The 12,929-nt window shown below is 42.9% G+C and overlaps 2 protein-coding genes across 2 annotated transcripts in view; both read left to right on the top strand.

The window, feature by feature from the left end:
• The window catches only part of LOC108773229 (THAP domain-containing protein 5-like), a 2,851-nt gene extending 1,934 nt beyond the window's left edge, over positions 1 to 917 (top strand). The window contains exons 2-3 of the mRNA XM_018538973.1: positions 526 to 709; positions 784 to 917. Of these exons, the coding sequence (XP_018394475.1) occupies positions 526 to 709; positions 784 to 917 (318 nt within the window). The remainder of the gene's footprint in view (positions 1 to 525; positions 710 to 783) is intronic.
• A 1,843-nt stretch (positions 918 to 2,760) lies between these two features.
• On the top strand, positions 2,761 to 3,921 carry LOC108773228 (protein distal antenna-related). Its single transcript, XM_018538972.1, has one exon. It carries the CDS (start codon positions 2,761 to 2,763, stop codon positions 3,919 to 3,921), a length of 1,161 nt encoding a protein of 386 aa, XP_018394474.1.
• Positions 3,922 to 12,929: the final 9,008 nt, after the last annotated feature.

The raw sequence follows: 12,929 nt of genomic DNA, 5'->3' as shown, positions 1-12,929 counted from the left end.
AAAAAAAATTTTTTAGTCTGGAAACTTTTGTTCTCAAATCACAGTTGATGCCAATACTTTAACAAACTCATCATCTGAATTGTAAGGACATGAAGAAAATTATATTGTATACTGTTACGTTATGCGAATCACTTTTTAATTTTGACACCATTTTATTGCGAATTGACTTTTATATTTTGACAAATTATAACTGTTTAATATCTTATAGTATAGAATAATTGACAAACATGCGAAAAGTTGTGCTCTAGCACTTAGTTTCATTTAAAATATATTAGGGAATTAAATTATAAATTTTTTTATACTGAAGATGGTCACATTAATGACCGAAACGTTTATTATAATTATGTAAATTTAGTAGTATTAAATATACGAAATTTTCGCTACTTTTAACCAGCGTGTGGTATATGCTCCTTCTTCTTATTTTTATGAATACATATTATTATTGCATATCAAATTAGTATTATAAATAGTATTATAAAAATGCATAAAATCTAAATTAATATATTGAGTCTTTATTAACTTCAGATACATTTTGCTCCTGAAATGTGGGAGAAGGTGCGTGAAGATGGAAAAAAAAAACTAAAAGGACATGCAATCCCTACAATTTTTCCACGAGCTGATGTCCGCAACTTCAGAATGCAAAGTTGTAATCAACTGACAACAAAAAATGCTGTTGACGCTATTCCAGCAAATTTGGAAGAACTGGTTGGTATGTATTTTATGATATTCTACAATATCATGCACTTGAAATAAATGTCTATAATATCTATTTCTGTTTTTTAGAAGTGCCGGCAACCAAGGAAATTATCATCAGCGATAAGATTTCCGTTATTGTAAGTGTAATATTATTTTTGGTAGAGAAATACACAAATATATGTATAGTCAGTCCTTCTCAAATGGAATTATCTGAGATGTAAATCTATATTATTAATAAAATCAGAATGTTTCTGGGCAAGTATAGTAATTTGTAAATAATGTGTATAACAAATTTGATCATAAAGAGCTTTATATATATATATATATACAGGGTGTTTGAAATTAACCGCCAAATATTTCATGTGTGGGTAGAACAGACTATACTAAGTCGAAAAGTCCTGTACCATTTTGCGATTACAGTAATAGTTAATGAGATATTAATTTATAAAGATATTTAAATTCGCCCGGCCCACCGTCAAATGCAAGCGCGCGGCTGGATAGGACCGCCCTGCAAAGCGCGCCGCGCGCGTTCACGTTCGCCGTCGCTAGGCACGCGACTCATGTCTAGCGACGACTATTGCCGCTTGTTATAAACAACGCTTGTTATAAACAACGCCTAGCAACGGCGAACGCGCGCGGCGCGTTTCGCTGGGCGGTCCTATCCAGCCGCGCGTTTGCATTTGACGATGGGCCGGGCGAATTTAAATATTTTTATAAATTAATATCTCGTTAACTATTACTGCAATCACAAAATGGTACAGGACTTTTCGACTCAGTATAATCTGTTCTACCCACATATGAAATATTTGGCGGTGCTGGGACCCCAATGTGCATCACTGCTTCCACCATCTTCGGCCCACCGGACCTCCTCCCCCGTTAATTAATTAAAAATTACAGTATATATTACAATTAATGTAGTAAGATTATTATTATATTAGATATATTATAGGAAAATGAGGAGTGTAGGAATGAAATAAAATTAATAAATAACAATGGAAATGTAAGATACAAGTCATTTTTATTTGTTAATATTATTGACTTCTGTAGAAAGGATGTTTAATTTCGCTACTATGTTCGACATCGCGAAATTTAATCGTCTTACAGACGAATATTTCGAAAAAAGAGTGCTTTGTAAAGTCAATAATATTAACAAATAAAAATGACTTGTATCTTACACTTCCATCTATCATTTCTAGGACTATAGGGTTGTAAAGTCATATATTCTGCAGGTCCTGTTAGTCTCGTAAGGACACTCGAGCGGGACGGACGTGTTTCGCCCAGTCTCGAGATATATTGCGCCTCGACCAATATTTTTGAAAAGCGTTGCCGGCTTGGACTGTGCCTTGGATTTCTGACTTTGAGAGTCCTCTCACTCGTCTGAGCGCGTGGCCGTGCGGTGCGGAGAACGTGTTACGGGCGTCGTAGCCACAGGCGTCCAGTGTTTGGGGGGGGCGCGCCATTTTTATTCGTTATTGCATCACTCATGCATTTTTGCCCGGTTTCGAGGCTGCCGGTGCCTTGTATACTGAATTTTGACATTATTTACATTTTTCGAGGATCTCAGTGGCCCAGTACCAGTCCGTTTAGGCTGCGGGGCCAATAAAAGAAGAAGAAGAAGAATGTAGATCCTGCTCATTGCGACACCATTACCGAATGACAGAGATAGAAAAAAGCCATACTTCGAAAGACACAAGAAGGAGAGAGTAGCGAAACTGGATGGTTGTCGTTGCTGCCGAGTAGGAGTGGGGCGATGCGCGCAAAATATACATATACAGGCCCAGTGCGCAGATTGAGGGGGATCGAGTGACCAATCGAGTCGACTGTTTAGTCTGTACAAGATACGAATCAGCGCCACTGGCCACACGCCTAACTGGCAGTGCGGCGTTCTGTCTGCGTGTCTCTGCGTACAGAAATTAATTTTGTCAGTAAAATTAAACGAACGTTTGACGTTTTTTCAAACTCAGTGTTAAGTGTTAAGCATTCCAAGAAGAGACTTGGTTAGTGCTCCGAAAGTTAATCGAATTGGCGAGGATTTCAGCAAGTGTCCGGTTCGTATCACTGAGCATGGACCAAGAATCCGCCCTAGATTTGTCTCCAGATTCGGGAGGGTCTACGGTCAGAAGAGATCGGGGACCGTCACTGCGTCAGGACTCACCAATTAGTTACCATCAGGCAATTAATAACTTTTCAAGATGCTTAAATGTTACTAGTGATCCTGGACCATCCAGATCACAAGGTGCATTACCACGGAATGAATCAAGACAAGCTGGTCAAGACAAGCGATCAAGAACTCGTACGCTTCAAGAAAAAATAGATGCTATTAATCGTGTGCACAGTGGCAAATCTAAAGCCGCTGTCGCACGCGATATCGGCGTACCCGAATCGACCCTGCGCGGTTGGTGTAAGGCTGAGCAGAAGATTAGAATTCAGTTAAACAACATAAAGGTTTCAGGAACACCACTGGCAGGTTATGGATACATTCTGACGTCGAATTCAGATAACAGTAACAATAGTAGAGCATGTTCTTCATCGCGATCAGCCCCAACCGCTCGAGCTACGATATTAGGATCAGCTACCAGCATTATGGAGAAAGTTGAGAAATTTGAAACCGATCCGCCCCATAAACGACTAAAAATTGACAATACATCAGCTAACATCTCAACATCAGCTCGAGCGATGACATCGAGTGACATCAATCCATTCCTGTATAATATAATGTCGACGGCTTATATAAACAGTACTTTAGCTATGTTAACCACAATATTGAAACCAGAAACATTCCTTTCTTTCTCTGGATACGCGCCTGCTGCAACTCTTTTTACGGATAGTCTGCTGTCCGGGAACAACTGCACAGTGACCAATACGGCAACAACAAACATGAGGCAACAACAACTACAACAACAGCAGCAGCAACAACAACAATATCAATCGCAACAGCAAATCAACGCTACAACAAATACGCTACCTAATGAAAGTAAAAAAAAGTCTAGCGTACAAGGATATTCAACCATCGACATCCAAAGGGCGCAGTGTAATCGATCATCGAACGTGGAAAAGTCGTCTGGAAGCTCGATATCTCAACCGAGCAATCAAATCATGGAGAATCAAATGCCATCAACATCAACGAACAGCAGTAATGCAGTCGTAAGCGTACAATCAAGAAACGGAAAAACTCTAAATAGTATAATAGACAGTCTGCATGGATCACGAAAAATGGGGTTTTAGTTGTTGGGTTTTAATTGGATGTGAGCTGCAGATGGATTGTGCTGCATCCCGAAGAGGTTTTAGTGGGTAGGCGCCTTACCCTACGACAAGGTGAATCCCACACTACCCGGGGATGGTACCCCCGGGTGTCTTTGGAAGATTTCCTCTCCGTCACCAAAAAAAAAAAAAAAAAAAGGTAATTAGAATGATGTATGAAATGTATTACATATTTGAAATATACGTAAAAAATTTCATCTTTACGTAATGTTCAATATTTCTCATTTTCCGCATTTTTCTTCTGCATTTTCTTTCGCTTTTTTATTTGGTCTTTCGTAATAATCTTTTTCGATTGATTTTCCTGTCTTTTTCTGTCTTTGATTGTTTCTTTTTTCTTCCGTCTTTCTTCTATGTTTTGTTGCTTTTAAATAAAGTAATTATGGTACAATACAATAAATTTATAGATTTTTACTATATTTTAATGTAGTTTTATTAATGAATGTGACAGATTTACATAAAAATTCTTCGAAATATAATGTTGTCCCATGATTACCATATTTTCAGAATAAATTTTAAGATATAATTCTTTCCGTGTATGTATAGCTAAAATGTATTATGTTAATATTTAGTATGAGACCAATAAGAGATTAATTTCACTTTTTATCAATTTTCCATAGACCTCTACAAGTAAATTTTCCAATTTCTGTATCACAAAGCACATGATTAACTGATAACTTCATTAACGTTCTCTGCTTTTTATTTTATGAAGTTAATCAGTTCTTCCTTTCGAAGGGATCTTATAGAGAAGGAAATTGATTTAAAAAATATCTATATGTATATCTATATACCTAAACTGTGAATTCGGATTTCACTCACGTACGAAGCCGGCATGTCCAAATGCTTTTCTTGCTTCACGGCAACGTCTTCCTCGATTTCGTCCGTGTCTTTTCGCACGATTCGCGGTTCACCGGGAAGCAAATGCTCCCAGAATTCGATTTTGCTTAAATCCCAGTTAATTTCCGCGCAGCCGTTTCTGCGAGGCTGCATATTCACCCAGTAATTTTGGTCATTCCAAATACTCTCGACTCCTAGATACAACAAATTGGTTTCTTCATCGGCCGGGTTATAAGACATTCCGAAAGAAGGCTCGAGAAAGATCGGTTCAGTAATTTCTTGATTTCTTACACCTTTGTCTTCCGGTAAAATAACCACCCACGAATGTATTCGTTGACCGAAATATTTATCAGGTTGCGGACGCTCGAATTCCTTAGGATCATAAGATTGAGTGAGTGATTACGATGCAAATTAATGTATTAAATTATAATCATAATCATAAAATTCGTAATAAGTTTTACGAAGAGAAGCAAGAATTGTTTTAATTTTAATCTTAATTTATCTTCAGTACAAAAAAATCTTTTAAATTCTTATTATGCATCATTATTGAATAATAAGATATACTTATTATATTCTTGAAGCAACTATTACAAATATAAATCATCAGAATAAAAAAGCTCACGAAAGCCAACAGTGGATGAAAACTGTGTAAAAGAATATATGTTTAATCTTATCATATATATTCTTTTCACACAATTTCCATCAAGTGTTAGCTTTTACGAGCGTTATTGTGACGATTAATTTTATTTGGTGTCTTTGTCTTTATATATTGTTACAAATATCTTAAATAATCAGAGATAAAACAGAACTTTCTTTTACATACAGCAATCGCTCTCTGACGTTCTTCTTCTTGTCGTTGTAATTCTGCCTCTATTTTTGCTTTCTCATGAGCTTCTAACTCTAAGAGAAATTGACTCCTGAAATCAGGCGGTGGCTTTAACTGATACTTGATGATTTTAGGCTTTTCGACCGGTGGTGGTACTTGTTCAATCTTCGGTAAATACGGGCAAGTTCTTCTGGTCATGTCACAGAGTACTTGTTCGCGTGATGCATATCCGCTTACCACGAATGCATTGTAACCTTGTCCCAGCAGTAAGCTTACCAAAAGCGTTGCGCATTCGAAACTGTTACCCTTTTGGAAGTTTAATACCCACGTCGGCGAACACAAGTGTTCGGGCTGAAAGAAGGATCGCGATTATTAAATGATATACAGTAGGAATTCTCACTCAATGTTGTCTTTTGGACAATTTAACTTAAATATTCTAAGTTCTTACAATGATGACCTCTATTAAAAGTTCTAACAATCTTCTTGATTTAACAAAAATTTAGGAATGCAATTGAATTGAGTCATTATGATTTTTTAATGAGGTACTACAATTTGTTATATCATTATCCAATATAATTATGTGCAGGAAATATGGAATTTTGCAATATATATGATAATATTGCGTTATAAAATATATACATTCGTTTATGTGAATATTTAGAGAAATTTAATACTATAAGTTTATATATGAATTGGTTAGTGATTAATTACTTGTTTTAATTACTAAAAGCACTGTCATTGTTTTATTCATAATATTATACCTATTAATGACTAAGTTGAAGTTAATTACTAAAAAATTCATGATTTATTATTTTATATATACGCATAGATGATTTCTTTAAAGAAATACTTGTATTTTTTTAAATAGGTTAGGAATCAATTACTTATAATACTTATAGTATTATACATTTCTCTTAAGAGAAGAATCTGTATAGAATAATAATAAGTTGTGAATTCAACACTAACTAATATTATAGTTGTTCAGATATTTATATCGATGAGCGAAATAATTGATAATGTTTACATATCTCGATTTTTTCTGAATCCACTATTCATTTAATAGAGAGATCCATTTAATAGCGATATAAATTAATCCAGGACTGATCTTGTTGTTTCTTCATTAATAGAGTGCATAAGAACGAATAACATTTTTTTACGGTAAAATCAACAGAAAACTTTGTGTTACTTTGTGTAGCTAAAAAAGAAAAGCAGCAAGAACTTATCAACTCAGTTCATACTTCACACTGCTCACACAAGTATAAGCCGTAAGTTGTCGTCCTCTTATGGCAAGTACTACAATTAAAATACGTAACTCCAATGGTAATTTCAAAAGGATAATAAATTTATAATTCAGAGAACAATATGTCCAAAATATGAACATAAAAAACGAATAAAATGATTAAAACGAGTGAAAAAACATTATAAAATCTTTTACGCATCTATCAATATACGACTTCTAAAGATATGTCTTAATGACGTTTCTGAGATGTCTTACGTTTGCATTTTGAATATACTGTCCATGTGGAAAACTTTACAAAAATGTGACGTTTCGTGCAACGGTATAATAAAAAACTGTAAATTGTGAATTGCATATATCATATTTATCGCGACTGTCGCATGTAGAGAGATCCTTCAATACCGACGAAGGATAACCGTTAGGACGCGTCTGCCACGTGCCTCCTATCAGTCCGGAGAGAAGTAATAATAATAATAATACCAAAGAGTAAATACGTGAACACATTCAGTAATCGTCGACGTAAGCGGTAGGGATGTGGAACGGAGTGAGATAGAATGTATACAAGCAAACGTGGGGAGCACGTGGCATGGCGTGCGTACCGTCCTCGGTCCATGACCTACGCCACTGTATTATAATCTATGAGTAGAATTTATTGCATTAGAGGGGGGGAGGGAGGGAGGGAGGGGAAAGCGAGAGAATAACAGAAACAGACGAGGAGGAAAAATACGTTGCGAACGCTGCGCGTCACAACGCGTGTCCCAGTGATCGCGTTTAAACAGTTTCCTCCCACTCTCTCCACCTCGCGCGCGCTCTCTCTCTCTCTCTCTCTCTCTTTCTCGATATCCTTCCATCGCTCATTCTTCTCTCTATTTCTCTCGACTCCTCAACTTTTTATCTCTGACAAATTAAGCGAAGAACAATCTCACGGGAAAATTCATAGAATGGAAGCGTCGAAACGCTCGGACGTTTCTCCCATCGTCTTTCGTTCTTTCGCGATTCTCGTCGCGTCTTGGAACATTGTAGGGAATGCACTCCTCTTTTTTTTTTCTTTGCAGAAGCGCGTAGTAGGAAAGCTTGGACGACGACGACGACGACGACGACGACGACGACGAGGGTAGAGAGATGGTCAGTGGGTGGCGGTGACGGCAACGACGGTATCCCTCGACCCTTTCGCCCACTTCCGCCCCCTCTGACCACCCGACCCAACCCATACCGAAGCAACCGACCTACCTCCCTTCCGCCTCCTCCCCTTCGCGCCTCCCTCATCGCCGTCGTTGCCCTCGGCCGTCTCTCTCTCCCCCTCCCCCGGCTCCTCTCCCCGTCACCCGAGCCGAGCCGAGCCAAGCCGCGCCGCGCCGCGCCGCGCCGCCACGGCCCCGCGCGTCACCCTCATTCCGCGCGACCCCTTCGACCGGCATCCACGTGGGACGCAAGACGAGGGTGTGAGGTAGCAGACAACGCGGAGATACCGCGGCAGCTGGCACAGTGTTTCTCAACCACGAACTTTACGCGAGAAAGCCGCGGCGTATTAATTCGTTCGCGCCGTATGAGCGGTAATTTACAACTCTCGGACTAAGCTGGATGCACGCTCTCGCGCTCGCGCATACGTACGGACGTATTACGAAATATACCGAGCGCGCAGCGAGATGATAAATAGACCACGCGGGGATTTAACAGCCACTTGGGTGAAAATTACGAGCGCGCCGGTATTTTGAGATTTTCTGCTTTTCTTCTTGCTCGCTTCTCCCGCGCGTCATGCACAGTTAACCGTCGTTCCTCTCTCTCTCTCTCTCTCTCGACGTCCATCGTCGCGCGCGCACGTCGAAATTTCCCTTTCAACCGTAAAACGACCGTCTTAACGGTACAAAAATAGAAAAAAAAATCATATTGCGACGATTTTGCAAAGTTATAATTTATTACTTTTTCCAAAACGCCGACCGTCTCCTCGTCGATTCGTTGACCCATTTCATCGTGTTCGTGATTTTTAACTCGATCCGAGTGACGCGAAACCGTGCGCGGCAAAATGGCGCGCAGTAACGAAGGCGCGAGGTTGTTAAGCGCGACGAAATCGTGTGCTTTAAAGCGGATAGAGTCAAACGGGAACGCGCGCGCGCGCGCGCTCGCGCTCGCGCTCGTCGAGGCAAATCGTAAAAGATAGATGTCCGTCGAGGGTTACACGCTGCGTCGCGATCCATCGTCTAAAAATATATCGCTCTCTCATCGACGTATCTCGTTGCCGACATTATGCGTCGCGCAATTCGCTCGCGATTCGTGTCCGTGACGAAGAGACAGACAGAGAGAGAGAGAGAGAGAGAGAGGGAGGGAGAAAAATAAAAAGAGAACGAGCGGGTCTCCTCTCACGCGGATCTCCGGATTTATACACGGTACAACGTCGTTACACAAGCGTCGCGTTCACAGGGAACGAGCGAACCGGGCGATGATCAAAGTAGGACGCTCGAAAGCACGGATCGAAGCGCTGATTAGTCGAGGCTTCGAGCGAGGTGCTGCGAGATAGCGCTTTTCGGAGCGCCTCGATGTCGTGCCGCCGCCGCCGCCGCCACCGCCGCCGGTGCCGCGCGGCGTATCGAGGACGTTATCCGTGGACCTGAGCGTCTGTGTACGTGCGTGTGTATGTGTCCCGGGTGCGCGCGCGCGCGCGCGCGCTCTCATATATACGTGCGCGAGTGTGCCTGTGTACGAGCTCGCGAGGGAAGATGAAACGGCGGAGCGAGCGACCGGGGGAGAAGCACGGTCGGTGACGAAGGGGAGGAGAGTTCGCTCTCGCGAGTACGAGAGGGCGACAGGGAAAGAGAGAGAGAGCGAGCGATGTAAGGGATAGAGAGAGAGAGAGAGAGAGAGGGTCGGGACGAGGGCCTAAATCAGGGGCGATCGCGCTGAGCGACGTCGCTATCTCTGAATATGCGAACCACTATTTGGCGTCCGCGGCGCGCACGTACCTAGAGAGAGAGAGAGAGAGAGAGAGAGAGAGCAAGGAGAGAGAACCCCGTATTACTAGATACTAGATAGTACCTAGCCTCTGCCCGTAGCCTATGTACTACCTCACCCGTCCCCGTAGAGACGCGCGTGTAAGTGCGCGAGGTGGAAAACGCCTTGCACACACACACACACGTATATATACGTACGTACGGCTATGTACGCGCGTGTATGTGCATGTGTGCTTACACCTACGCGGTTACATGCCCTGCGAACCGTGCACATGAGAGCCAACGGCGAGAGCATCGAACATGCCGGCATCCCTTCGCTCCCTGTGTACGCGGTGTGCGGAAAACTGCAGAATAAAGTCGAACCCTCTCGCGATCGCAGGAGACGACAACGCGTTCGACTATATCGTCGTCGTCGTCGTCGTCGTCGAGGCGCGCGGTTTTATCGCGCGGCATCATTACGTGCGCGCCGTACCAACTCGAGAGGATGTGCTATATATACGAAGGGGACGTTCGTTAAAGGCGAATATCGAAAAATGAGGGCTGCCGTTACGTCAAAGACGCACAAGCGGGCTCGTCGAAGCCCTGAAGATTATTTGGCTTCGCGTCCGTTCTTCGACGCTACTTTTACGTTCTCTCTTTTCTTTTTTCTTTCTTCTTTTTTTTTTTTTTTTTTTTCTTTTTTTTTTTTTTTTTTTCAAATTCGTACCTTTTTGAAAACGAGATACGCGTCGTCGAAGGAACGCTCATTAAGGTAGAATATTGAAAAATAAGCGCACCCCCTTACAGGACCATTAGACTACCTATCTACGTGTTCTTTGAAACGCTGCCGTTCGTACATTTTTGAGATACGTGATATATTTCTGCATACAGATATTAAATAGAAGCGAGGTTGTTGAAAGAGAAAAGAAAAAAAAAAAAAAGAACCCGTGCTATTTCGAGGTCGAGTATATACGCCTATAGTCGCGGATCTCGACCGCGAATAGCGTGTGGAACTGGTTTACGATATTTTCTCGATAAAACGCGCGCCGATAAACGATCGTGGTTTCGCGTCGTTAATCGGGATTTCCACCTAATTTGAACCTCGTAAGCGCGTTCGCGCGGCGTCTTCTTCTGTCCCCTTGTCGCGCGAGCTGTCGCCGGTCGACGACGAAGGTATTAAACGTGTCTATTTTTGCGCGCCGCGCTCGCGACAAAGCGCGACGAAGCGAGGCGAGGCCTCGGCTCTCTTTCGCACGTCGGTAGATCGGCGTCCGCGGCGCGCGAACGACGCAGTGACGTCAGTATTTCCGCGCGATGACGCGCCGCGAGGGACGCGTGGGCGAAGAGGAGGCTACCATCGGCAGAAATGTTATATTCGACGGTATTTAACGCGGCCGGTGTCGCCGGCGTTAAACGTTGCCATGCACGTCATAATTGCTCCCGGTATGCGCTCCCGCTCTCCGCACCGCCGCCGCCGTCGATGTCGCCGCCGCCGCCGTCGCGTGGGCGGTCGCCCGACGAGTTTGAAACTTTGTCGTGCAACTGAACGGATTATAACGCGTTGATTGTGCGCGGGACGAACGCGGGAAGAGAGCTCAAAACTTTATAAACACCCGCGCGTCCGCGGAAAATGCCAGAGAAGCTGCCATCGGGTCGTTGCCTAGAAGTTGTCTACAAGATCGATTCTCGAATCGAGACTTCCGTGTCTCTTTGAAATCGGCGTGCAAAGTGAAATGAGAAATTTTCAATAAAAAAAAAAAAGAGGAAACGCGAGAAGCGGCGATACGTATCTATATATAGCGATCGCCAAAGTGCCTTTCGCGCGGGGTCTCGGCATTACCGGATACGAACTTCCGGCGCGCTCGAGCAACCCTTTCGACGATTCGCCCTCGCGCTGCGAACGCATAAATTGACTTATTAACGATTCCGTGGGTAGACTCGGGAGAGAGAGAGAGAGAGAGGGAGAGAGAGAGAGAGAAAAAAAAAGCTGCCACGTCACGTGATCGAGGCCCCGAAAATTCGCCGCCTGCCGACGAATACCGGTCGCCCCGATCGTTACGTATAGCGGTGCGATCGTGGCTCGCTGTACTCTCTCTCTAACGAGCGGTACACGTGTTCTGACGTCTGCGCTATAAAATACGTACGGGCACGCGCTTACGGGACTCATGTATGTGTACCACTACCATCGTACGGGACACGCGAGCGAGTGAGTGAGTGCGAGCCGGCCGGCCGGCTCGTTGGAAGCTCTAGAGCCGGTTTTCAATGAGCGAACGGGCCGGAAGAAGAGGGAGAAACAGCGTAATACTGAGAGAAAGAGAACGCGGAAGGGGATGGAAGAGTAGGAGGAAGAGGAGGAAGCGAGGGTGGATGAGGGCGGACAAGGGCGGATGCGCGGGAAAGCAGGAACGAGAGACAGAGAGAGAGCGAAAGGAGGGAGGGAGGGAGGGAGGAACATAAACCCTTATCGAAATCGTGATTCACCCCACATTCTCCGGAGACCCCCTAACCTATTAACATCCATATCACAATAACAGATACACGTGTACGCCGCCGCTGTATTCCCACACCGTCTCTCGTCTTCGTCTCGCTCTCTCCGTTCGCTTTCGCATCGCTCGCATCCGTAATTGCTCGCGGCGCGGCGTATCGCGAAAAAAATGAGGATGAGATAAAGAGCGAAAGAGACAAAGGCAGACGGAAAGAGAGGGATGGTGAAGTGGCCATTATGTGCCGCGGGATTTCGGGATTAAAATGAATTTTCGATCGTACGCTTTCGTCCGCTTCGATCTCTCTTTTTCCATCATGCGCGACTTTCGCGCGGTTCCATGAAGATACCGTCATTCAATACCGGGAATTTAATTGCAATTATTACCATTCGTTTGGCAAGCTTCTGATAAATATATTAACTGGAATTACCTCTCTTTACGGAAACTACGAATGAAATAATTGATATTTCAAATATTCTCATATATACACGGAACGAAAAGGACGGTTTTCTTTTTATTCAAGTGTTAAGTCTAAAAATTTTTATTTGTCATTTTTACTTAATATTGTCTAACAATTTAGCTATAGATACATATCTGACCATAATTTTCTTGGAATTGAAATAATTATGTTATAGGACGTACAAACTGATTGGTAGAACGTCAAAACT

The sequence above is a fragment of the Cyphomyrmex costatus genome, unplaced genomic scaffold (assembly GCF_001594065.2).
Source record: "Cyphomyrmex costatus isolate MS0001 unplaced genomic scaffold, Ccosl1.0 scaffold20, whole genome shotgun sequence".
NCBI lineage: Eukaryota > Metazoa > Arthropoda > Insecta > Hymenoptera > Formicidae > Cyphomyrmex > Cyphomyrmex costatus.
Note: the sequence above shows the minus strand (reverse complement) of the source record. Positions and strands in the feature narration are given on the sequence as shown.